Consider the following 23,865-nt stretch of genomic DNA (forward strand, 5'->3'; position numbering starts at 1 on the left):
ATGCTGTCATCGTGCATGACACGGGTTCAGCCTCTCAAGTTTTGTGTGACTTTTGAGGCAAATAGTTCAGTAGATGTTGGTTGAATTCCGAATTGAGTGACCACGGGATACCACGCATTGGGCTTGAGAGGTTCCACTGTCTTTGTTTGTATACTATCTGAAAAGCTAGCAGTGTGGGGAATTGGTTCCTTTTTTGATGCCTCTCCGCTGCAGATGATGACAAAACTATCATGACAAAGCAAATCGTAGCTCTTCCGCCAATCCAGTGTGCCACTCAGGACATAATCGGGATGGACACACCCTCTAAGCGAGTCCCTGGCAGAGGAAGTAAAGTGACTCGCAAAAGTCCCAGCTTTCGCCCAAAAGAGGAGATGAAGAAGAAAAAAGGTTACAATTCCCCCAGATTTGTTATAATGCTCTTGATCTGTATCCACACCACGGCAACCACATTGCAATGTGAGTTTCACATTGTGGTTAATCTTGTCTCTCCTCTCTGGTAGTAGGCGTCATGCGGAGGGCGGACCAGAATAAGGTCTCAGCCTTCCAGAGTCGAAAAAGCGTAGCCAAGGCGGTGGCCAGACATCCTCGGCCAGCTGTGCTTCACGGTTCTGCGAGACGCAAAGCCGCAGGTGAACACTTGTCGCCAGGATTTTGCACCATGGATAGAGAGAGTGTAACTACTGTAAATGGCAGTGGATTTGATGTAAATGAGGTTTGGAGATGATATGGGGCTTTGACCATGAAGCCGAAAGTGTACCAACACATTTTAGGTCATTGGGATATTGAGGACTGCTCTCTCTCTATTGGTGTTTTGTTTGTTTGTTTTTTTAGAATTCAAAAAGTTGTAATGTGGCTGGCAAACATCATGTGCTGCTCATCTTGTTGGCAAACATCTAATTTAGGCCTTTCATCTGTAATGTTTCTTTTACCTTTTTTACAAAATGTTCTCCTGTTCTGCCTCATATTTAGGCTTTTTTTCTGCTCGTATATTGCTCTGGTTTGTCTTCCTGGTGAACAGTAATTTCCAGCTGTTTTGCTTGTTGTGCGAAAATAGACTGACCACAATGTTGACCCGGCTATGGATTGGACTGTGGCATCACTATTCATTTAATCTTTAAGCTGAAAAGGGGCAATACAGTATTTGAAACTCTCCACTCCCAAGAGACTCTCTGCTGTTTGACATTGATCATTAAAAAATGATTTTTTTTCTTCACAGGTGTCGAAAGCTCTCAGCCTTTAAGTGTCCACCAGTCCAGGGAGAGACCTACTGTAAGTAACCCACCAGACTTTTTGCTGTCTAAATTGCATGGAAAAACTTTTGTTTTTTGTTTTTTTTCTTCTGCATGATTTCATTTGTGTCTCTCATTGTGCCTTGCATGCCAGCCTTTGTCCTTGCATCTGTCTCGAGAGAGAAAATCTGTAAGTAAAGAAATAAGACAAAGTATGCGTGCAGTACATTCATTTTCATACAGAACATATTTATATTGTGTTTGTTTTGTCTAGTATATACAGTAAGGGGGAGATGTATGATGGCTATTAAGGCCCCTGTCAGTCTAATGACCCATGACTTACAGGGGCCCTCAAAATTAGGATTCTAAATTGAAGCAATGGGGCCCAAAATGCTATGTTTATCACTCGGACCCAAATCACCCCTGCTTGTGGATGGATAGATGGATGGATGGATGGATGGATGGATGGATAGATAGATAGATAGATAGATAGATAGATAGATAGATAGATAGATAGATAGATAGATAGATAGATAGATAGATAGATAGATAGATAGATAGATAGATAGATAGATAGATAGATAGATAGATAGATAGATAGATAGATAGATAGATAGATAGATAGATAGATAGATAGATAGATAGATGGATGGATAGAGTTCACTCTACAAAGCCTGCCCAATTCATAATAGGAAACCATAAATAGACACATTTGGTGTCCTCAGCATTCCATAACATGTCATAATTTCTCCATCTGTCTGTCTGCCACGTCACCATCTGTCTGGCATGCTTCTCTCCATCTTGTTATGACTGCTACCCAGAGCCCCACACGGCCTGTTCTGTTAAAAGTGGCATTGCAGAGCCGCGGTTCTGATCAGGAACCCCCACGGCCTGACTCTGCATGTAGCCTTAAACGGAGCCCCCAGGTGGAGGCGGTTCTCAGTGAGGCCCGGCCCTCCACTGCATGCTCCCGCCCTCTCCCTCTGAAAAATACACAGGTAGAGAAGGTAAAAAATAAAATGTCAAAATGACAAAACACGTAGTTAATATGACAGACTCTCTCTCTCTCTCTCTCTGTGTGTGTGTGTGTGTGTGTGTGTGCGTGTGTGGTTTTTGGGGGTTTTTTTTGCATTCAGGAGAGAGCATACCGTAGTCCGGAGAAGAGGTCATCTCTTCCCAGGCCGTCCAAGTCACTGACCCGCCACCTTCCTGCAGCTGAACAAGAAGACAACTGCACCCCCTCCAGGCCAACCTGTAAGCTATGCCAGTGTTTCACAACCTTTATTGAGCCAAGCCAAGGCACATATTTCACATTCGAAAAATGTCATGGCACACCACCAAACACAAATATCACAAAAAGTATTCATGCTGAAATAGTGATGATTTTGTTTCAATTTAGTCACAAATGTGTGTGTAAATCTGGGCTTAACACATATAACCACAGACACAGAAAGAGCTTAGAAATCATAATTTTCAAAGCAATGAAGTCAAATTTGATGATTTCCCCCTGCACACCTGATGATTTCTCATGGCAAAGTGGTTTAGAATCAGTGAGCTACAAAAAAAAAATCATCTGCTTTCACTTTGCTTTTATTAATGTCTCCAAACAATCGAAGTCAGTGATTCCCCACCACATAGTGTTGTGACTTGTGAGACATCATCAAGTTATCTGTGGAATATTATTGAATTTCACTTGATTCGTCCCAAAATGATTATTTATTTACTACAAATGATTTATCTTCGTTCATCTATGGTTGTTTGCGACATATTGTATATTGACGGGAAGAAAAATTAAATCCTATTCTAGTAGATGGCAGAGGGTACAATTAACCTGTGTATTAACCTATGGCCATTCATCCAGCAGAATAGTAGCTTTGTGGTCAACTAAACAGGCCAAGGTTTCCCACTGAGCTGGTCAATTTATGAGTGAATTATAATGAGAACATAATTATTTTCAGGATACATTTTGTGATATTTTTGTATAGGTTGTGTGCCATGAGATTTTTCGAACATAAAATATGTGTCTTGGTTTAATAAAGGTTGGGAAGCACTGTTCAAAGTGATGACTCACCATATTTACCCATCCCACCGTTCCTTCCACCTTCCTTCTCCTCTAGCTATCAGCTCTGAGGCCAAAGTCGACTGCAGGTCTGGGAGGGGCCCTACTATGGCAGGTAGTGCTCCTTTTAGCATCATTATAACCTCGTTAGCAACATCCGGTGATAAATAGAATGTTTTTCTGTTGACTGTTAGGTTGGCAGGTCCTCCATAACTTTAAGCTTGTTTGTTTGTGTTTTTCTGGGTGATACAGTATTATCTATTTTCTAGTTCCCTAGGATGCAAAGTTATTTTGCTAAAGTTAAAAAAAAAGCACATTTGCATCACAATTCCCTGTGTTCCTATCATCACCATCACGATTATCAGATGAAGCATCACGCACATCTTTTGTCTTCTGCTCTCTAAAGGGTGATTCTCTTTTCTTTCAATTCAGGCACAGACTCTGGACGTTCCTGGTCGGCTCGCAGCGGAACCTCTACCCCTGGATCCTCTGCTGTCACACCTGGCACGCCCCCAAGCTACTCCCGCACGCCCGGCTCACGCACCCCTGGCAGCCACACGCCCAAGTCCTTCAGCGTTCTCCAGGAGAAGAAGGTTGCGATAATCCGCACCCCGCCCAAGTCGCCGTCCTCAGCCCAGCGGCAGTTGAAGGTTCTCAACCAACCCTTGCCTGACCTAAAAAATGTCAAGTCAAAGATTGGCTCCACCGCCAATCTTAAACACCAACCCAAAGGCGGACAGGTAACAATCCTGTTATCATACTAAATGTGTGAGGAAAAATGGGTATGTTTCTTCTATTCCGATTGACTATTGGCAGATTTTTTTATAATTCAAATGTACAGTATTTATTAAGAATCTCTATGCATTCTAAATGTAAACTCTACAGTTCATTCCAGTCTACTCGACTCCTCTTGTCCCTTCTCTGAAACTCTTCCCAACTCTCACTTCTTCTTGTCCACATATTCTTAAATTGCCAGAATGTAAACAATGCAAATCAGCTGTACGACTAAGACAGTTTAAAACTGATTTTACAGAGTATGTAAAAAAATAAAACAATGTACGTAAAAAAAAAATATTATAATTTTTTTAATTCACATGGCACAGGTGTCAAACTCATGGCACGGGGGTCAGAACCCGCCGACTGCATTATTGTATGTGGCCGAGCCCACAAAAGCAATATTGTGTCTACTTCATATTTCTTGCTAAATGGGTTGTTCTTTAATTAGAAAAGCTTTTACGAATTTGCACATTTTCTCCACTTTTACCAGTTTTTAATTTTTTTTTTTAATTACTTTTTTTTTTTTTTTTTTACTAAATCCCTTCTGAACATTAATTAAACTATATAGTTGTATATGTATATGCATGCCACAATTGTCCATGTGTTCTGATTTCAAATTGTTAATAATACATCAATACAATCGCAAGGGCAATTGTGTATACTGTATATAATAGGATGGATGATGAGGTGACTATACAGTTATGTTTTTGTAGTTGACATAACGACCTTCTGAAGGTAACCTAAAGTTTGGCCCATAACAAAAATGAGTTTGACACAACCGTAAAGGGATCGATTGCTACTTTCTGTCACCTTCCTCTGACTAATAATACATTCAAGTAGCATATGTTATGGATAAGTTATGAAGGGGGGAAAAAAACATAATAACTCTCAATACGTTAAAGACATGTAAAAACACATTAACTCACTTCACATTTGACATTAAGGCACGCATAGTTGTTTTTTTTATTATTTCTTTTTGATCTAGGTGCAAATTTTAAACGAGAAGCTGGACTTCAGTCATGTTGAGTCAAAGTGCGGCTCCAAGGATAATCTGAAACACACGTCCAAAGGAGGCAATGTATGTACGGTTCTATCTCTTCCTGGTCTTTTCCTTTTCTCCTTTTAGTTTGGGTCCTGCCGTTCCCCTGTAATCTCTCAATGGGTTGCACTTTGGGCAGGTCGTATTTTAAAATACTTTCTAGAAACAAGTGTGGTTAAAATGAGCTGAAACATAGCCACTGTGATGATAAAAATGCCGTTGAGGTTTTAAAAGTGGGACGCTTTCACTGGATTAGTTTCCGGGTGGAGAGGAGCATTTTTGGAAGCCCAACCCATACCACTTGGGGGGGCCCCTTTCATGGTGGCCATTTATGTGTATAAAAACAAAAAAAAAGTCCCTTGTCATTCCCAGGTCATGATTCCAAGTGTTAAATTGGACTATAGCCACGTCCAGGCTAAATGCGGCTCCCTGAACAAAATCCAGCATGCCCCAGGCGGAGGAAACGTAAGTTAAAAGTTGCAATAAAAATAAATGTCCATGTTGAAAAAGCTGTCTTGAAATTGTAGTTTTACACAATACATTGGAATCCCGATGTTGTATTTTTTTAAATTACATTACCTAACTTGCCACAAAAGTCAATCAGTTATAGTACCATACAATGCATAATGCATGTGTCTGATGGAGGTTTAAGGACACAGCTTCAGTGTTCACTTGATATGTGTGCTTCTGTGTGCTGGCATCGCCGCCTCTTGTCTCAATTGAGTACAAATTAATCTGAATTCATCCTCATGCATGTCGTGCCACCCCGTGCTTATTCAGAGATCATCCCAATAACATAATCCGGCTCTTTTCCTCACTGTAAACACAGAATGACATGAGCACTCCACTGCTTCCCACAGGTCCAAATCCAGACCAACAAAATCGATTTAAGCCATATCACTTCTAAATGTGGCTCCATGTCTAACATCAACCACAGGCCAGGTAGAGGCACATTATCAAATAAAGATGTACTGTAACAAGAATAAGAATGACTTTGTAACTGCCCTCCTCACTTTGTCATTCCTAGGCGGAGGCAACATTCGGATCGAGAATGTGAAGCTGGACTTTAAAGACAAAGCTCAATCCAAGGTCCGCTCACTGGACAACACCAGCCACATGCCAGGAGGCGGGAATGTGATGGTAAAATGTTGCTTTTAGTTATGTAGTTTTTCTGCGCAATAGGGGATTTTGATCAACTTTGACTGTGATTATTTGTGTGATTGCTGTAGGGCTCGTTATTCTGTACCAAAATTATTTCCTCCACTATTACCATTCTCCCCACATTTTCATTACTTAACTACTTCCACATTTCTCCACCTATTCAAATCTTTCAAAATTCCAAAGATTCCAAAAATTCCCAGTTTTCCCAGAATTCCACATTCTCCACCCAAAAAAAACCCATTCCTTCGCAAAGAAACAGTCAACAAAAAAATTCCGCATTGTTCCCATTCACAATTCAAAATGTTTCTCATTCCACCACCTTGGGAATTGTTTACAACATTCCAAGAATTCACACATTCACAAAATTCCACGTTTCACAGTAAAGTTCTCAATTCTACCACAGTAAAATTTCCACAACAATACGTATTCTGAGTTATTACACCCTCCTTCAACATTTCTTGACCGATGAAAACCTTTCCAACCTTAAAATATTTTCCACATTCCAAGAATTACCAAATTCACAAAATTCCAAAATCTTCCTACTAAAATGTAGCAATGTTTTACATAATTCCTTCCATCAACATTTCTTGACTGATTCGAACCAATTCAACTTCAAGATACTTTGCAAATTCCAAGAATTCATGAATAAAAAAAAATCCACACTTTTAGCACTAAATTTCTCAAATGCCCACAGTAAAATTTCCTAATTTAAGAGATATTTTACATATTTAGCTAATTCAGGATCTATTTGTGACATTCCCATTCCCCAAATTTTCAAAATAAAATTCCAAAATTAAGAGATGTTTTACATTATTCCCTACTCTACCACATTCCTTAATTCAAACCATTCAAATTAAAAAGTACTCAAAACATTCAAAACATTTTAGGAATTAATCCCATTCCAAATAATCCCAAATTTTCAAAATAAAATTCCCAGATTAAAAGATATTTTACATTATTCTCTCCTCCTTCCACATTTCACTACCAATTTCAACTTCAAAATATTAAAATCATTCAAGACATCTTGGGAACTTATTCTCATTACAAAAATTCTCAAATTAAGACAAATTTTGCATTAGTCCCTGCTTCTTCCGCATTTCTTGACTGTTTTAAACCATTCCAAGTCTCATATTCTACATTATTTCACTTGAGCTTTTCAACATTTACACACAATTTCTTCAGACATTGCATTGTTTAGTTTAGATTGTGATGGATATTTATTGGAAAATGCAGTCAAACAGAATAAAGTTTGAAAGGGGAAAGACCGAGAGAAACTTGACCACGTAATATAGAAAAAACTCAACTTCTACTGTATGAAAGATTGTAATACTCATACTGTTTTATATTGCTGTTGTTCTGTCTTTTTGTGTGTGTTTCTTTTTATGCTTTTTATTTGAACCCTTGCCATCTCGTTGTCAGATCGAAAGCCACAAGCTGAGCTTCCGTGAGTCCGCCAAAGCTCGGGTAGACCACGGCGCAGAAATTGTCGTCACCCAATCCCCCGGGCTGGAGATGGGAAGCACCTCACCTCACATGTCCTCCGCCGGCAGCATGAATCTTTTGGAGTCGCCACAGCTTTCTACACTGGCCCAAGATGTCACGGCCGCACTGGCCAAGCAGGGCTTATGAGCCGCTCGCTTTGGGTCATCCCTCCTCCCTAACAGTTTAATTCAGTCAAAAGCATCAAGTGTTCTCTCGCAGCCCATTCCAGACCCTCCACCCCTGCAGTTCTGCTTTCCAGAGGGATGTAAAAAAAAAAGAGAATTCTCCAATTATTAATCCACTCCGTATTCAAGTTACTGTCTTCATCCTTCATTGGACTTTTGTGTACTTGTGCAGAAGACGGCGTGTCTGCTATAAGATTGTACAGTGTTTTTTTTTGGGTTTTTTTTAAGCATTGCGGCATTGCTCTTGCATGGGGACCACTCTTGAAGTAAACTCAATTTGCAGCAACTTGGAAAACTGTTTGAAACTGTGATAAAAATAACTACTAGCTTCTAATGTTGGGGGTCTGATGAGCATGTCTGTTAAAAGAAATGTGGCATTTAAAGAAAAATGATGGTTTGTAGTGGTTTTATGATATGTGATAATGACCTGGTGGAAAATGTGTGTGTTTTTATATTTCACTGTCGTTTTGTACGTTGGCTATGGCTGCAGTCCTCCAATAGAGTTATTTTATTTCCTGTAAATGAATCATTGTTTCTGTGTTTCTAAATGACCATAGTTCTTGAGTATTCAAAAGGTCTTTTGGGAGGAATGTGAGTTTAAAGGCCCCTCGTATCCCTGTGGCCTTTCCTCTGCTACAGAGAGAAAGGAAAAATGAAACGTGCTCTTGTGTAAACAAACATTCCATTTAAAGAGTGTGAATGTGAGTGAACCAGTCTGTTTTAGAGAAATGAAGGATGCATGGTACTCTTGACTTGCGGCTGTAAGGCTTAATTCAGAACTGTTCTAGTGTGTTCTCCGCTCACTGTCGTGAATGTCCCACCCTGATGTCTGGCACCTCTCCTCCAGTGTTTATCTCCACCTGTGTACGTGTATTTAAAATATCATGTTGTTTGCAATGTTGTCATGGGTAAATGCTCACGTGGAAAACCAATTGCAAGGGAAATAAAGAACACTGAAAGTAGTTCACGCTTACCTTGTGTTCAAATCAAATGTGGCTACGTTTGTTCAGAATGCATTTTGTATGTGCTCGACACTTGAACAATATAAGATCTAATACAATGAATTATTAATATTAATAACATTAATATTTACCTATATAAATATGATAGGTCAACTGTTGGTGTATACATATATTATTTTGACAATGTTAACGTGCTGTGGTTGTAGTTTGTACTGAATCATACTTTGAGATGTTCGTAATTTTGGCTCTCACGAGGCAACCTAAAAATTTGGCACAATTCTCTTTGTGATGCATTTATGTACAACCACAATAAACATATTGTTAAAATGTTACCAAAAAAAAAGAGCATTATTACTTTTTGTACAAGCAGAATATTTGATACAGGTCTTATGTTAAATCACTGGATTGTGCGCATATAGTCATGATGTTATGGCAGGGTGGTGTATTTACTTTGTTTTGTCCTTAATGTATTTTTTTATACAGTAGTGTACTAACTTTAGCATGGGCAGACTTCATGTCCACACTGTTGTTCTTGAAGTCCAAACATTGTCTATCCTGAATGTCAACCTTGCAACAGGTCAACATGGAAATATATCTGTGCCATACAAGTTTGGATTTGAATTTCATTCTTTAATTTTCCTTACCGCTTATCGTCACTAGGGTCACGGGCGTGCTGGAGCCTGTCCCAGCTGACTTTGGGCGAGAGGCAGGGTACACCCTGAACTGGTCGCCAGCCAATCCCAGGGCATATACAATATACACAAACAACCATTAACACTCACATTCATACCTACGGGCAATTTAGAGTCTTCAATTAACCTACCATGCATGTTTTTGGGATGTGGGAGGAAACCGGAGTGCCCGGAGAAAACCCACACAGGCACGGGCAGAAAATGCAAACTCCACACACACGAGGCAGGGTTTGGCCAGGTCCTCAGAACTGTGAGGCAGATGAGCTAACCAGTCGTGCACCGTGCCACCCAAGTTTTAATTTCCAATTTCAAAAATTCAACATCTAAATTAAAATTCAAAAGCAGATGGCACCGATATACCATAAGAGGTCAACGTCTGAATAACCAGAGAAAAGCAATCCAATCTTTCTCAAATCATCCCACATGCAGCTAATCAAAAAAATCAATTCACTTGCAACACAGAAATTCAAATTCACAAATGAAAATTTTAACTTGGAAATTCATATTCAAACTCAGATGGCACAAAATTACAAAAAGGGGTCAACATTGAATCAAAACTTTCTCAATCTATCCATCCATCCATCATCCATCCATCTATCCTCTATACAGCTTATTCTTACAAGGTCCAATCGAGCCAATCATGAAAAAAATCAAAAAAATCAGTGTTCGACATTCTAATTCAAACTTGGAAATTCAAACGTAGGAATTCAAATTCTATTTTTTTTAAATTCAAACTCGGAAATGTAAATTCAGATGGCATAATAATACCATAGGAGGTCAACATCCGGGTAACTATGAAAGGGAAGCAATCCGATCTTTCTCAATTAATCTTACTTCAGCCACAAATCACAAAAAAAACGAAAAAAAAAACAATTCAAATTCCAACGTAGTAACTCAAATTAAAACTCAGACATTCAAATGGCACAGATACACTTCCCTACAACATACCATATCACACACACTCAACGCCTTTCGGTGACCTTCTCGCTGTCGCTGTGACAGTGATGGGCGGTTCTGAAATCTTTTCGCCCCCCCTCCCCCTCCCCCTCCCCCCCCCCTCCCCCTCCCCCTCCCCCTCCCCCTCCCCCCTCCCTCCGCACGGTGACGGACACTTGCAGCCATTTTACGCAGCACGAATCCAATCATGTTGTGAGACAAGCTCGCCGCTCACCTGAGCCAGCAGCCGTCGCACGCGGGCGGGAGGACAACGCTGCCCAACATGGTGAAGAGGAAAAGCTTGGATGACAACGAGCCCGAGTGCGGGAAAGGAATCCCGTTCCCCATCCAGACCTTCCTGTGGCGGCAGACCAGGTTAGCCCCTACTGATAACAGGTGTTTGTCGTCGTTCACATTAGAACAGTTTGGTAGGACTGAAATTAGTAGAGGGTTCAGATAAGGATTATAAAATGTTTTTAATGGAGAACGTTGCTGGTGATGTCACAGCTGGTGACGTTAGCGAATGAAAATGAACTGCCTCGATATACAACAGATGTTTTGGCCATACATTTTTCCTATGTCATCATTTTTCGTGTTTGTCTATTTTCAGTGCATTTTTGCGCCCTAAATTGGGAAAACAATATGAAGCATCTTGCGTGGTAAGTCATTTTAATATTGCCATATGACCAATGTAAGCGGATAATCTGTTTTTGCCTTAATTCACCTGCAAATCAAGTGCACTCTTAATTTTGCATTTGGCAAATTAGTTTTGCCCGCTTGCTTTCTCCTATTACCCGGCAGCCAGAACTCATGTCCATTATGATGCCTGGCAATACCCCCTGGGATCAACACAGAGCTGCCACTGTCTCTCCTATGGGCCTTGCCTCACTTGAGACCATGGCAGACAAAGTCTAAGAAAGAGGCTTTGGTTCCTGTCTTATGTGTGCCCTCTGCATCCCCTCTAGTCCTTTGAGCGGGTCCTGGTGGAGAATAAGCTCCACGGCTTGTCCCCGGCCCTGTCCGAGGCCATCCAGAGCATCTCCCGCTGGGAACTGGTCCAGGCTGCCCTGCCGCACGTTCTCCACTGCACCTCCATCTTGCTGTCCAATCGGAACAAACTGGGTGAGGCTACGACAATACTGCCTTAACCAAGTTATTGCCATGTTACTGCATGCATTAGAATTAAATGCAGCAACAACAACAAAGTAGATAAATCTGTTTGGATAAAATGTAAGAATTTTCAGCATCTAACTGGTCTACAATAAACCCTCAAGCACTGCCGCAAATAGCAAAAAAAACAATAATTTTATGCAGTTAGAGAAAGCAAATCATGTGCGTCAACTCAATGTTCCTTGCTAAAATACCAAAATTGCAAATTGGCTTCACTTTTAATAACATTGAGATAGTGTAAGCATTTTTTGTTACCAATGCCCCTTTTAAAATAAATTGAATAGTCGAAATTTTTTTTATTGGCTTCCAATTGATATGGGTTCACAGTCATAACGGCCCTCTGAGGAAAACCATAACTACGATGTGGTCCGCGACAAAAGTGAGTTTGAGACCCCTGGTTTAAACCATAAATATACCATAAACAATGACCCCAAAGCACTAATAACATTTCAAACTCATTTTACAACATTACCTTTAAAAATTAATGTCTTACATTTGAGTATAAAAAATGTACTGGATGTGAACGTATACATGCACTTGCAGTTGTTCCCCAAAATGCAAGTATTTTAGTACCTCACTACCTCCTTAGAAATGTTTCACTTTCACAATACCTCCTAGACAATAATTACTAGAACTGTATTAGCCAGGTGTTTGGTGCCATCTTGTAGCAACGTAGGGAATTCCAGAAAGCGCAAAAAATATGCACCTAGGGATTCATTAATTGTCATTGGGAAAATAGACGTACTATTAGCAGCATAAGCCACTAAAGGGAACTGTATTAGATTTTTTTTTTTTGTATGTAATTATCTAGTAACATTTAGTAACAAGAGAACATTTGATCCTTGAATTCAAACAATAGATTTTGTCCCAACATTGTGCTATGCCTGCCCTTCTTGTAAAATTCAATTCATTCATCAACTGTTGTCTTTTGACCTCTGCCAGGTCATCAGGACAAACTGGGTGTAGCCGAGACTAAGTTGCTCCATACGCTGCACTGGATGCTGTTGGATGCCGCCCAGGAGTGCAACCACGAGCCCAGCATGGGCCAAGGTTGGTCTGCCGGCAGCAGTGGCGGCGGCGCCTTCATGCAGCCCGTCGGAAATCAGGGCTCATCTCCAGGTGCTCCCGGCTCCTGCTCCAGCTCTGCCTTAGGGGGGTCGGGCCCACAGCACGGCAGTTCCCAGCTTGAGGAGGATGAGCACACTCGGACCAAGTTGTTCCACAAGAGCATGGCCACCGTGGAGCTGTTTGTCTTCCTCTTCGCTCCGCTCATTCACCGGATCAAGGTCTTGAATCCATTTCACACAATACATGCTCATCTATTGGGCTCATCTGCACTGCCACTTATGAAGTTAATCAGAACATTGTTGTATCTGGTAACAATAACAGACAGACCATCTGACTGATTGACTTTATTCATCCACAAGGTTAATTGAGTATTATTTAATATAGTACACTTTCTAAATGTGCAACCTTTGGTGCAGGAGTCAGACCTGACGTTCCGTCTCGTCAGTGGTCTAATTATTTGGCAGCCAATGTGGGAGCACCGCCAGCCTGATATCCCCGCCTTCACTGCCCTCATCAAACCGTTCCGAAACATCGTGACAGGTGTCTAGTAACCACCTCTCAGTTCTCGAGATTAAAGAAGGATTTGGGTTTGTTAATCTGCTTTATTTGCCTCACCAGCAAAAAGGAACTCCCCAGTCATCAACCAGTGCAGCCCACGTGTGTCTGGAAACCCTGGTCCTATGGTGAGTGTTTTGAAGACAGAGCTTGTTGGAATGTGTACGTCGGTCCAATGTTAGACTGGTTGGGCCCTATTTCCGTGACCGGCGCAACTGTGCACCATCAGCAGATTAGACCGGTGTTGGTAATTTTGTGGGCCAGTTCACCCCAGCACATCTAAAATATTAATTTCGTTGGGAGGAGATCATGCCGTGAAGAGGGCACTTATAGACCAACCTCCCCACCCCCACCCACCCATCATTCGTGTGCCCACCCCCATCCACTCACCCCTCACCCCCTGCTATAGCTGTACCAGCCAGTGGGCTGATTTAAAAAAATATATTATTAATAATAATTGATTTCTACAATGATTCAGAGGGTTTGAAGCCTGGTTTACACATATTTATGAATGGAATACGTCTGACATCTACCACACATGTCTGCAGAGCTTGTGATTTAGTGAGACCAGCGGTCTGTACTGTGCACCAAAAATTAGACTTGGTCTGGGCAGGTGTATGTTTAGATCGACTTTTTGCCACCAAATTGTCACTCTGCTGAGGGCATCTCCATGGACTTACTCTCGCTTTGCCCGAACGTCCAGCTTGTCACAGACAAGTCTGCCAAACTGAAAAAACACAGAGCGAGCTTTGATTTGCACACAAATCAGGATACGCCAGCATTTGCACCCTGCCGCAGATGCACGGTCTATGAAAATAGAACCCAATGTGTTCAGGGAAGAGGCTTCAGAAGGCAAAGGTTTTCTTCCATTTCAGGGATGGGGATTAGGGTTGGGTGGCATGTAACGTTTTTTAGGGATATATTTTTCTGTGTGATATAGGATGAGACAATATGATAATTTTGTTTTATATTTAAAATACTGAATGTGGTTCTCAAGGAAAGCACTGTGAATGTGTCTGCCTCTTCCGTTTTCACGTTTTCCGTTTCACATGACCAACCAACTGAAAATAGGAGGAGACAATATGATGATTTTGTTTTATATTTAAAATACTGAATGTGATTCTTTTAGGAAAGCACTGTGAATGTATCTCCCTCTTCCGTTTTCACATTTTCCGTTTCACATTACCAACCAACTGATAATGTAAGGCTTAAAAAACTCAACATAAGTAGGCAATTACATTTTTTTAACATAATGGCCATTTTGTCTTCATTTTTGTTATGGTTCATTATTTTTTGCTCTGTTGATTTTATTTATTTGTTTCTTCCCCCCCAGAAAAGAAAAAATTGCAATTGTCCTCCATCACTCGTTACATTTGGAATGACTAAAACCTTGACCCAGAGATTATGAGTATTTTTATTTGATTCAACTTTCAATTTAGATTGGATGTGCAGCTGCATATTTTTGAAATTGTATCATATTTTTTGTATTTGTCCTTTCCTTTTTTTGTAGAAAGTATGACTTGTAAAACATTAGCTAATGGGACACAGCAGATATACACAATTGAATACAAAAGTAACATCAAATTCTATTCACATCCATTTTGGTAACAATCTAGCAAAGGTACATTCTTTTTTTGCTTTTTTTACCATGTGAGTCAACATGGTATCATTGGAACTGTCCAACTCCCAGAAAGATGGCGCCTATCCGTGTGGATGCCTCGGTTACGTGCTCTCTCGTATCGTTTTTGTGTTTTCCGTTCGTCTTTGGAGACATCACACGGCTCACTTACACAAGGGGAGACTTGCTAACCATCAAGGAGGCTATTCCTGACTTTATTTCACAAACCTTTGAAAATCCGCTCAGTTTTTTCCCCTGAGTTACTCACCGGAGCAGCGACCGCAGTCTTTGGCGCATGGAGGCGGAGGCGACGCCACAGAGGGAAGCGAGCCGGCATCCAGGTGAAGCTCCGCAAGAGAGGATACAGATTGGCGTTTCCGTCGATCCACCTCGCGAATCTACGCTCCCTACCCAACAAAATGGACGAGCTTCATCTTCTGATGAAGACCAGTAAAGACTTCGGATGTTCCGCCGTCATGTGATTTACGGAGACTTGGCTTTGTGAGGCTGTACCCGATGGCGGCGTCATGCTTCCCGGCTTTCATCTTCACCGGGCAGACCGCGACATGGAATCATCGGGGAAAACAAAAGGCGGCGGGATATGCTTCTATATCTGGCCTGGCCAACCCGCGGCTCGCGAGCCTCATGCGGCTCTTTAACTAGTTTCATGCGGCTCTTCAGGAGCTGTCACATGACATGCGTCAAAAATGCTTGGCTGGCGCTGTCATTCACTCCCCCTACAGCTAGATGGCACACTGACCATGTAAGCCTGTTTGAGTGACGTCAAACGAGCGACGAGAGAATCTTTGGTGTGACATCATTTGTGTTGTAAACAATTTCCGTCAAGTTACCTCTTGAAATGGCAGGGGAAAAAAAGCACAGCCAAACGAAAATATGAAGAAGAACACAGGACGTTTTTGCCAGAGTGGGAGAGTTTATATTTTTTTTGTTAAACGTAATGGCAATCCGATCTGCCTTATATGTCAGGCAGCATTAGCGCATTTCAAAGCTTCAAATCTTCAGCGTCACTTCAGCTCACTCCACCCTAACATCGAACAGGAATTTCCAAAAGGGACTGAACTTCGCAAGAACAAGTTGGTCGCTTTGAAAAGCAAGGCAGAAAAGCAGGTGCAGTTTTTCAAAAAAATTACAAAACACTCAGAGACCGTAACGCTTGCATTATATCAGCTGGCTTGGAAGCCAGACTGTTTGAAAGCCCCGCTCGTCACAGATGAGGCTGCGGCTGAGTTGGAGATGATCGACCTTTGTGAGGAGGATCAACTGAAAACTGTTTTAAGGGAAGGGACCGTTGAGTTCTGGAAAAGTGTGCCAATTGAAAAATACCCCAACATCAAACGAGCTGCGCTTAAGATACTGTCCATGTTTGGGTCAACGTACGTCTGCGAGTCTGTGTTTTCTACCCTGAAACATGTGAAATCAAAGCATCGATCTGTTCTGACTGACACTCATTTGAAAGAATTGCTTAGAGTGGCAACAACAGAATACAAGCCAGATTTGAAGAGGATTGTTCAAGATAAGGAATGCCAGAAGTCTCACTAAGCAGCATAGTAAGAGAAAGATGTTATTGAAAATTATTCTATTATTGTTTGTGGACTTGCTTGAACTGAGAGTTTGTATGTGTGAGACAGTGCACACAATGTTAACTGTTGAAAATTACTGATATTATCATGTTGGTGTGGTTATTTTCATTAGATCTGGCTGAGCAGAGGTCTGTGTATGCGTGCATACATGATTAAAAGATGATGTTCATGTGTACCCGTGTATGTGGCTCTTTGCAGTAACACAGAAAAAAAAGTGGCTCTTAGTCTCTGACTAGTTGGCCACCCCTGTTCTATATCAACGAAAAATGGTGTACGGACGTCACGGAGCTCAGCACACAGCCCGCATTTAGAGTTGCTGTTTTTGAACTGTCAGCTATTCTACTCGCCGCGTGAGTTCGCATCTTTCGTACTCGCCGGTGTCTACATTCTGCCTTAAGCTAACACGAACGCCGCACTGCTAATGCTCGCCGAACAAGTAAACGAAATTGAAAAAAAACAACCGGACTCACCCCTCATTATTCTCGGGGACTTTAACAAAGCTAAACTCAACCACGAACTCCCTAAATACAAGCAGCACATCGACTGTCCTACCAGGGAAAATAACATTTTAGACCACTGCTATACTACGCTAAATAACGCATACCATGCCAAACCTCATGCAGCACTGGGCTCGTCTGATCACTGCTTAATCACTTTTGCTTTATCACTGCTTCACTTAATACCGACATACAGGCAAGAACTTTAATGCGTGAAGCCTACAGTGAAAACAGTGAAAAAGTGGACCAATGAAGCAAAGATAGAACTTCCAAGCTGTTTAGACTGCACAGACTGGAGTGTCTTTGAAAATTCAGCTGGCACCCTGGATGAATATACGACACCGTCACATCCTATATCGGTTTCTGTGAAGAGGTGTGTGTACCAACAAAGTCATTTCGCACATTCAATAACAACAAGCCGTGGTTCACTGCCAAACTTAAGCAACTAAGCAACAGGGCCCTGTATAATCGAGCTAGAAACCAGCTGACTAAAGAAATTAACATTACAAAGAGGAACTATGCAGCAAAGTTGGAAAAACAGTTTAGCGCTCACGACTCTAAATCAGTCTGGCATGCATTCCAATTGCTGACCAGTTAGAAGCGACAATCCCCCCCCGCAAGCTGAGAACAATAGCACACTAGCGAACGACTTGATTTGAAAAGGACACTTTTACACCCCACACCCACCCAGCCGCACCACCGACCACAATCACACCTCTGACTTCTGCGTTAACCATCCAGGAACAGGATTTGAGACGCATCTTCAAACAACAAAATATTAACAAAGCGGCAGGCCCAGACCATGTGTCCCCATCCTGCCTCAAAGTCTGCGTGGACCAGGTCGCTTCAGTCTTCACACAGATCTTCAATAGATCTCTGGTACTGTGCGAAGTACCATCCTGTTTCAAACGCTCCACCATCATTCCAGTCCCCAAGAAACCTACAATCTCGGGTCTAAATGACTACAGGTCTGTCGCCTTGACGTCTGTGGTCATGAAGTCCTTTGAATGTCTCGTGCTGGACCACCTCAAGAGCGTCACAGGTCCCCTGCTGGACCCCCTGCAGTTTGCCTACCGAGCGAACAGGTCTGCGGATGATGCAGTCAACATGGGACTGCACTTCATCCTAGAACACCTCGGCAGTGCAGGGACCTACACGAGGATCCTGTTTGTGAACTTCAGCTCAGCGTTCACCACCATCATCCCTGAACTCCTTTCCTACAAGCTTCTCCAGCTCAGCGTCTCACCTGCCATCTGCCAGCTTCCTGACGGGCAGGACACAGCAGGTGAGGCTGGGGGAGACCACCTCATCCACACGCAGCATCAGCACTGGGGCCCCCCAAGGTTGTGTCCTCTCTTCTCGCTCTACACAAACGACTGCACCTCAATGCACCCGGCTGTCAAACTCCTGAAGTTTGCAGATGTCACCACTGTCATCTGCCTCATCAAGGACGGTGACTGGGCTGGATATCGACAGGAAGTGGAGCGGCTGGAACTGTTGTGCAGCCAACACAACCTGGAGCTGAACACGCTCAGGACTGTAGAGGTGATCGTGGACTTCAGGAGGTATCCTTCACCACAGCTGCCCTTCACACTGTCCAGCTGCCTGGTGTCAACTGTCGAGACCTTCAAGTTCCTGGGAATTATAGTCTCTCAGGACCTGAAGTGGGCGATCAACATCAACTACGTCCTCAAAAAAGCCCAGCAGAGGATGTATTTCCTGCGGCTTCTGCGAACTAGCTGACATTCCAACAGCTTCTTCCCTCTTTCCATTAATTTCTTAAACAGTTGATTCAAATTGTTTTTGTCTTGAATTTGTTGTCACATTTCTGTGGGGCCAATTATACATTACTCATGCACTCACTGTAGTAGTCTCGCCACGCTGCACTATTTGCACATCTGTTGTTGACCAATACTGGCCACTCATGCCAGAGTAGCATCTGCCCCATTTGCACACTGATTGAGGATTATCTGCAACATTTGCACAACCAACATAGTCCCAGATTATCGCACTACTCGTCACTTTAAACTGCATACATTCCTTGAAGTCTCGGCGCCCTTTGTACAAAATGTCATTGCACCGGACTATTGCTATATTAGCCATTGAAACTGCTCTAAGTGCTAGAGGACTCTGCATCTTTTTCCACAATTGTCAAAAAAAATACATTTGTACCGGCATTACCAGTTAACTAGCAACCGTTTATTGCTCAGTGACTGTTTTTGTCAATGTCTTTATGTTTCAACAGTGTTCTCTGTCAATTGACTGTCTGTTGTCATACTAGAGCGGCTCCAACTACCGGAGACAAATTCCTTGTGTTTTTTGGACTTACTTGGTAAATAAAGATGATTCTGATTCTGAAAATAATGGTGGTCTTGTCTGCTCTCCATCCTCCATGAGTCACCAAGTACTCCGATAAATAATTAACAGATTGACAAAAAAAACTCAAATACAAAGCCCTATAAACTATTTTTGCTTCTATTAATAGTTCAGCCTTGGTTGAGTTCTATGCTCTACAGAGTGGCATTCTAGTTAACTATGATCATTATGGAATTGCCAAAACAACAAATCTAATGGTGGCCTATGACATTTGCACATGACTGTTGTATATTGTGTATTGCCATTCAGCCCAAAAATATCAGGATTTTATATTGGGGCATTTGGGCCGTGTCGACCAGGCCTTGTGGGGATGCTAATATTCATTAGCTCCCAACATCCGGGAGCATTAATGTTGTTAGCTGAGGTGGAAGCAGGAACCTTTAGCGCCTTTAATAATCCACAGATGCTTGTCTCTCAGCCTTTCTGTGCCTTCCACAGGGCTTTCAGGTGGTTTGTGAGGCTGGTCAATCCGATTCTTCCTCCTCCCCAGCCGCAGGAGAGCACAGCTGTCGCCGCGGTAACTCTGTGGAGAAAGGCGGACCTTCCCAACAACCTCCACCAATCAAAGGACCATCCAAGAAAAAGTCAGTGCTATTTGAATAAAAAAACATGATGATTTCATGTACGTCAATCAATCCTCAAACAGTAGACACTTTAATTCAAGATATACAGTATGCAGTATATGCAGTAGTTAGATATACAGTATGTAAGTTAAGTTTCAGTCGTCGATAATTCTCTCACAATTGCCCGACAATTGTGCAGCGTCTGTCTCCCTCATATTACCCACCACCAATCTATGCTTGTTTCATGCTTCCACAATCACATTGTTAATGGACTTTACACGATCAGGATTTTTGGGACCGATCAGCGAGTTTAAAAAAACGATAACCGATCACCGATCCGATCACATGATGGAGGAATGTCAATTTAAATGACCTGTTCATTTACTGTATATACTTGTGTACTTAATTGCTCAAAAAATATATTTACAATAAATAATGTATCTTTGTTCCTCTATTTATGCCAGTGAGGCATAGTGACAGACAGAACAAATGTATGTTCTTCTATTAGATGGCAGGAAGTAAATGCAGTAATTAATGTATCCACTTTTTGTGACATTTTTGTTTGTTGGTGTGCCATGAGATTTTTCAATTGTAAAATATGTTCCTTGGCTCCATAAAGGTTGGAAATCACTGCTCTGCACAGTTCAAACCAACATAACAACATGACATAAATAATGGGTGCTAACTTACTGTAATTAAATTATTTTTAATTAAATTACTTTACCCACACCGAAACTTTAGAGCATGATTCGAAAGAACGGCGGCATGTTTACGTACAACCTTTCGTGCTACCACTAGCTTCCTAGGCTACATAACGTTTTGTTGCCTGCTTGCGAGCCGTATCCTATTAAAAGTATGGGAACATACCTCAAGCAAGCCTTAAACGAACGTCCTCTCCTGTCCTGAGTACCGGTGACCACCAACAGACGTTTTTTCCCCATATTGTTGTCGTCGCCATGGTAACAAGTGTATCCGGTCGCATTTGAGTTGACAAGATGAATCCCAGTGATCGGAAAAAAGGGCTGCGGTGGTATCGGAATACAACATTCTATTGCAGTAGTCTGACATGGTGCAATCGTGAAAGAGCAAATTTGTCTTGTAGTCTGATTACGTGTTGTCTATCTCAGACATGTTGTCTGTTCAACACCGCCGACATGTTTTTATTATTATTTTTTTTAGGTAACTTTATTGGCCGTCGGATATATACAGAACTACGCCAAAAGACGTGACAAGGCTAAAAATAAACTAGCTTTTGGATTCAAATGTACTGTGAATGTAAATGTATTTTGCGGAGCCAAACAATGACGTCATTGATCGGATCGGCAAATTATGACATTGAAGCCGATTAGCCGATCAGCATAAAATGCTAATTATCGGCCGATAAAATCGGTGTAAAGTCTAATTGTTAATCAATCCAGTAAAAACCTAATGCATGTTCCTTATTATTGTCGTATGCGGATGCTTTCATGATGAACAATTCCTCCCGGAGCAGCAGTGACCCACGCTGACCCCGTGCTGGTGCCATCATTTCACTGATGGCTGAGCATTTAGCCCTACAGATACGTCTGCAAAGCACACAGCGGAAAGCTGCATAACGTTGTCGCTCCAAGCCACACTGTCTCTTCATGTCACATGGCCTCAGCTTGAAGGAGTATGTACCCACATAATTGGGGTAATTGTGCTGAAGTAACGTGCTGGCAGTGTTGCCTGCCTGGCTGGGTTCGGGCTGCCCGCAGCAAGTCTGGCAATACGCTGGCTTCCTTGCTAGACTTTGGGGTCAGTCTGTGTGTATTTGGCACAGATAGCCAGCTTCCCCTGGCAGCTAATAGTAACTGACTTCTGACATTGTGCCTATTTAAAATAATGTGCAAAGGAATAGCTAAATGGCTTGTTTTATGTAGTGACTATGTTTTGTGACTCTTGTGCACCAGATTTGTTCCTTGCATGTTGGTATTGTGATATTTGCTTACAGCTGCAATTGGTTGTCATTCTAAAGAAAGTAACCCCCCCACACACACACTATTTGTGGGATATTGCCAGGTAATGGGTTTTTGTGGTGGTGCTTGGCCAGAAAGGTAGAGGACCCATTTGCAGGGACGCAAGGCAGAAGTGGAGGAAACTCAAAAATGGATTTAATTTTAAAAACTGGATCATGGAAGCAAATGTAAATAATTAACAGAGTTTTTTATATATATATATATATATAAATATATTCAAACTAATAAACAAACACTGAAAAGAACTCTCCACTAAAGGAAACTTGACATGACTAGGGAACTGACTGACAAAGACAAAGGACATATAACATCGATAATGACCCAACCAGGACTGAAAGAAACCATGAAACTAAATATAGGCAAACTGACAAGACGATGAGGAACATCTGGACAAGAGGCGAGTGGCTGGAGGGGGCTGACAGGTTGACATAAACCTTTTTCAGAGGGCTGATGAGAACAGGTGGAGACAATAACCAAATGAGCAGACAAGACATGAACATGTGACACAGGAAAACTTGACAAAAGCATGAAACAAAGTAAATCTAATCAGAACCAAGTCAACAAAAGCACAGACAATGACAGTGTCTCAACCCCGCGCCCCCAACCGACCACCACCACCACCCCCACCATGCTGGGCTGGAGGAACGTCTGCATTGGCTTTTTCAGTCTGCCACCATAGAGGTTGGGGAGCACAGGAAACAGGGGCAGAGTGTGCAGGAAATAGGGAAGGCGACCTAGGAAACATGGGTGGTATGTGACGAGGTGAAGAATTTTGAACGGAAGGAGGTGACTTGGGGGCAGGTTTGGGACGTGACTGGATGGGCGTGGAAATGGGTAATGACCATGAACGATATAGGCACTCAGCCCTGTCGTGAATAACGAAAACCTGTAAGTAACTGACTGTATATACATGCTTATAATGGTTACTCTAACTTTAGATACACCACATAGGATGGTCCCAAAACACTTTGTTACATACTCATGTTACAACATTTCTGTTAAAAGATAAATGGCTTACAGATGACTGAGCTTTATCAGAATCAGAATCAGAATCATCTTTATTTGCCAAGTATGTCCAAAACACACAAGGAATTTGTCTCCGGTAGTTGGAGCCGCTCTAGTACAACAGACAGTCAATTTACAGAACACTTTGGAGACATAAAGACATTGACAAAAAACAATTGTGCAAAAAGATGCAGAGTCCTCTAGCACTTAGAGCAGTTGGAATGACTAATATTGCAATAGACCGGTGCAATGACCATTGTGCAAGGGCCGCTGAGACTTCAAGGAGTTTATGCGGTTTAAAGTGACGAGTAGTGCGATAATCTGGGACAATGTTGGTTGTGCAAATGTTACAGATACTCCTCAAACAGTGTGCAATGGAGCAGATGCTACTCTGGCATGAGTGGCCAGTATATGCAAATAGTGCAGCATGGCGAGACAACTACAGCGAGTCCACGAGTAATACATAATTGGCCCCACAGAAATGTGACAACGAAGTCAAAAAATTGCCAGCATGTTGTAATGGAATTGTAGGTCAGGTGTTTAAGAAGTTGATCGCAAGAGGGAAGAAGCTGTTGGAATGTCTACTAGTTCTAGTTTGCATTGATCGGTACCGCCTACCTGAGGGAAGGAGCTGGAAGAGCTGGTGACCTGGGTGCGGAGGGTCCGAGAGGATTTTGCACGCCCTTGTCTTAGTTCTGGCAGCGTGCAAGTCCTCAATGGTGGGTAGGGGGGTACCGACAATCCTTTCAGCAGTTTTGATTGTCCGTTGCAGTCTGAGTTTGTCCTTTTTTGTAGCAGCACCGAACCAGACTGTGATGGAAGAACACAGGACTGATTCGATGACCGCTGTGTAGAACTGTCTCAGCAGCTCCGGTGGCAGGCCGTGCTTTCTC

The 23,865-nt window shown here is 42.1% G+C and overlaps 2 protein-coding genes across 31 annotated transcripts in view; both read left to right on the forward strand.

Annotated features, from left to right (window-relative positions):
- Positions 1-8,905, forward strand: part of LOC133480178 (microtubule-associated protein tau-like) — a 43,259-nt gene extending 34,354 nt beyond the window's left edge. For 4 of the 13 annotated variants that reach the window (XM_061777972.1, XM_061777998.1, XM_061778006.1 and 1 more), the window contains 11 exons: positions 1,217-1,269; positions 1,384-1,419; positions 2,051-2,236; positions 2,366-2,483; positions 3,347-3,403; positions 3,721-4,028; positions 5,051-5,143; positions 5,477-5,569; positions 5,965-6,046; positions 6,132-6,244; positions 7,685-8,905. In XM_061777972.1, the coding sequence (XP_061633956.1) occupies positions 1,217-1,269; positions 1,384-1,419; positions 2,051-2,236; positions 2,366-2,483; positions 3,347-3,403; positions 3,721-4,028; positions 5,051-5,143; positions 5,477-5,569; positions 5,965-6,046; positions 6,132-6,244; positions 7,685-7,894 (1,349 nt within the window). In that variant the 3' untranslated portion in view covers positions 7,895-8,905. Of the gene's footprint in view, positions 1-213; positions 388-500; positions 630-1,216; positions 1,270-1,383; positions 1,420-2,050; positions 2,237-2,365; positions 2,484-3,346; positions 3,404-3,720; positions 4,029-5,050; positions 5,144-5,476; positions 5,570-5,964; positions 6,047-6,131; positions 6,245-7,684 lie in introns of all 13 variants that reach the window. The other 9 variants (XM_061777990.1, XM_061778016.1, XM_061777915.1 and 6 more) reach the window with 8 other exon arrangements.
- Positions 8,906-10,677: 1,772 nt separating this feature from the next.
- The window catches only part of LOC133480251 (protein unc-80 homolog), a 72,852-nt gene continuing 59,664 nt past the window's right edge, over positions 10,678-23,865 (forward strand). For 17 of the 18 annotated variants that reach the window (XM_061778030.1, XM_061778031.1, XM_061778036.1 and 14 more), the window contains exons 1-7: positions 10,678-10,897; positions 11,133-11,181; positions 11,488-11,644; positions 12,635-12,978; positions 13,177-13,300; positions 13,379-13,443; positions 19,846-19,991. In XM_061778030.1, coding sequence (XP_061634014.1) covers positions 10,806-10,897; positions 11,133-11,181; positions 11,488-11,644; positions 12,635-12,978; positions 13,177-13,300; positions 13,379-13,443; positions 19,846-19,991 — 977 coding nt within the window. In that variant the 5' untranslated portion in view covers positions 10,678-10,805. The remainder of the gene's footprint in view (positions 10,898-11,132; positions 11,182-11,487; positions 11,645-12,634; positions 12,979-13,176; positions 13,301-13,378; positions 13,444-19,845; positions 19,992-23,865) is intronic. The other variant, XM_061778093.1, reaches the window with a different exon arrangement.

This window comes from Phyllopteryx taeniolatus, chromosome 1 (assembly GCF_024500385.1).
Source record: "Phyllopteryx taeniolatus isolate TA_2022b chromosome 1, UOR_Ptae_1.2, whole genome shotgun sequence".
Taxonomy (NCBI): Eukaryota; Metazoa; Chordata; class Actinopteri; order Syngnathiformes; family Syngnathidae; genus Phyllopteryx; species Phyllopteryx taeniolatus.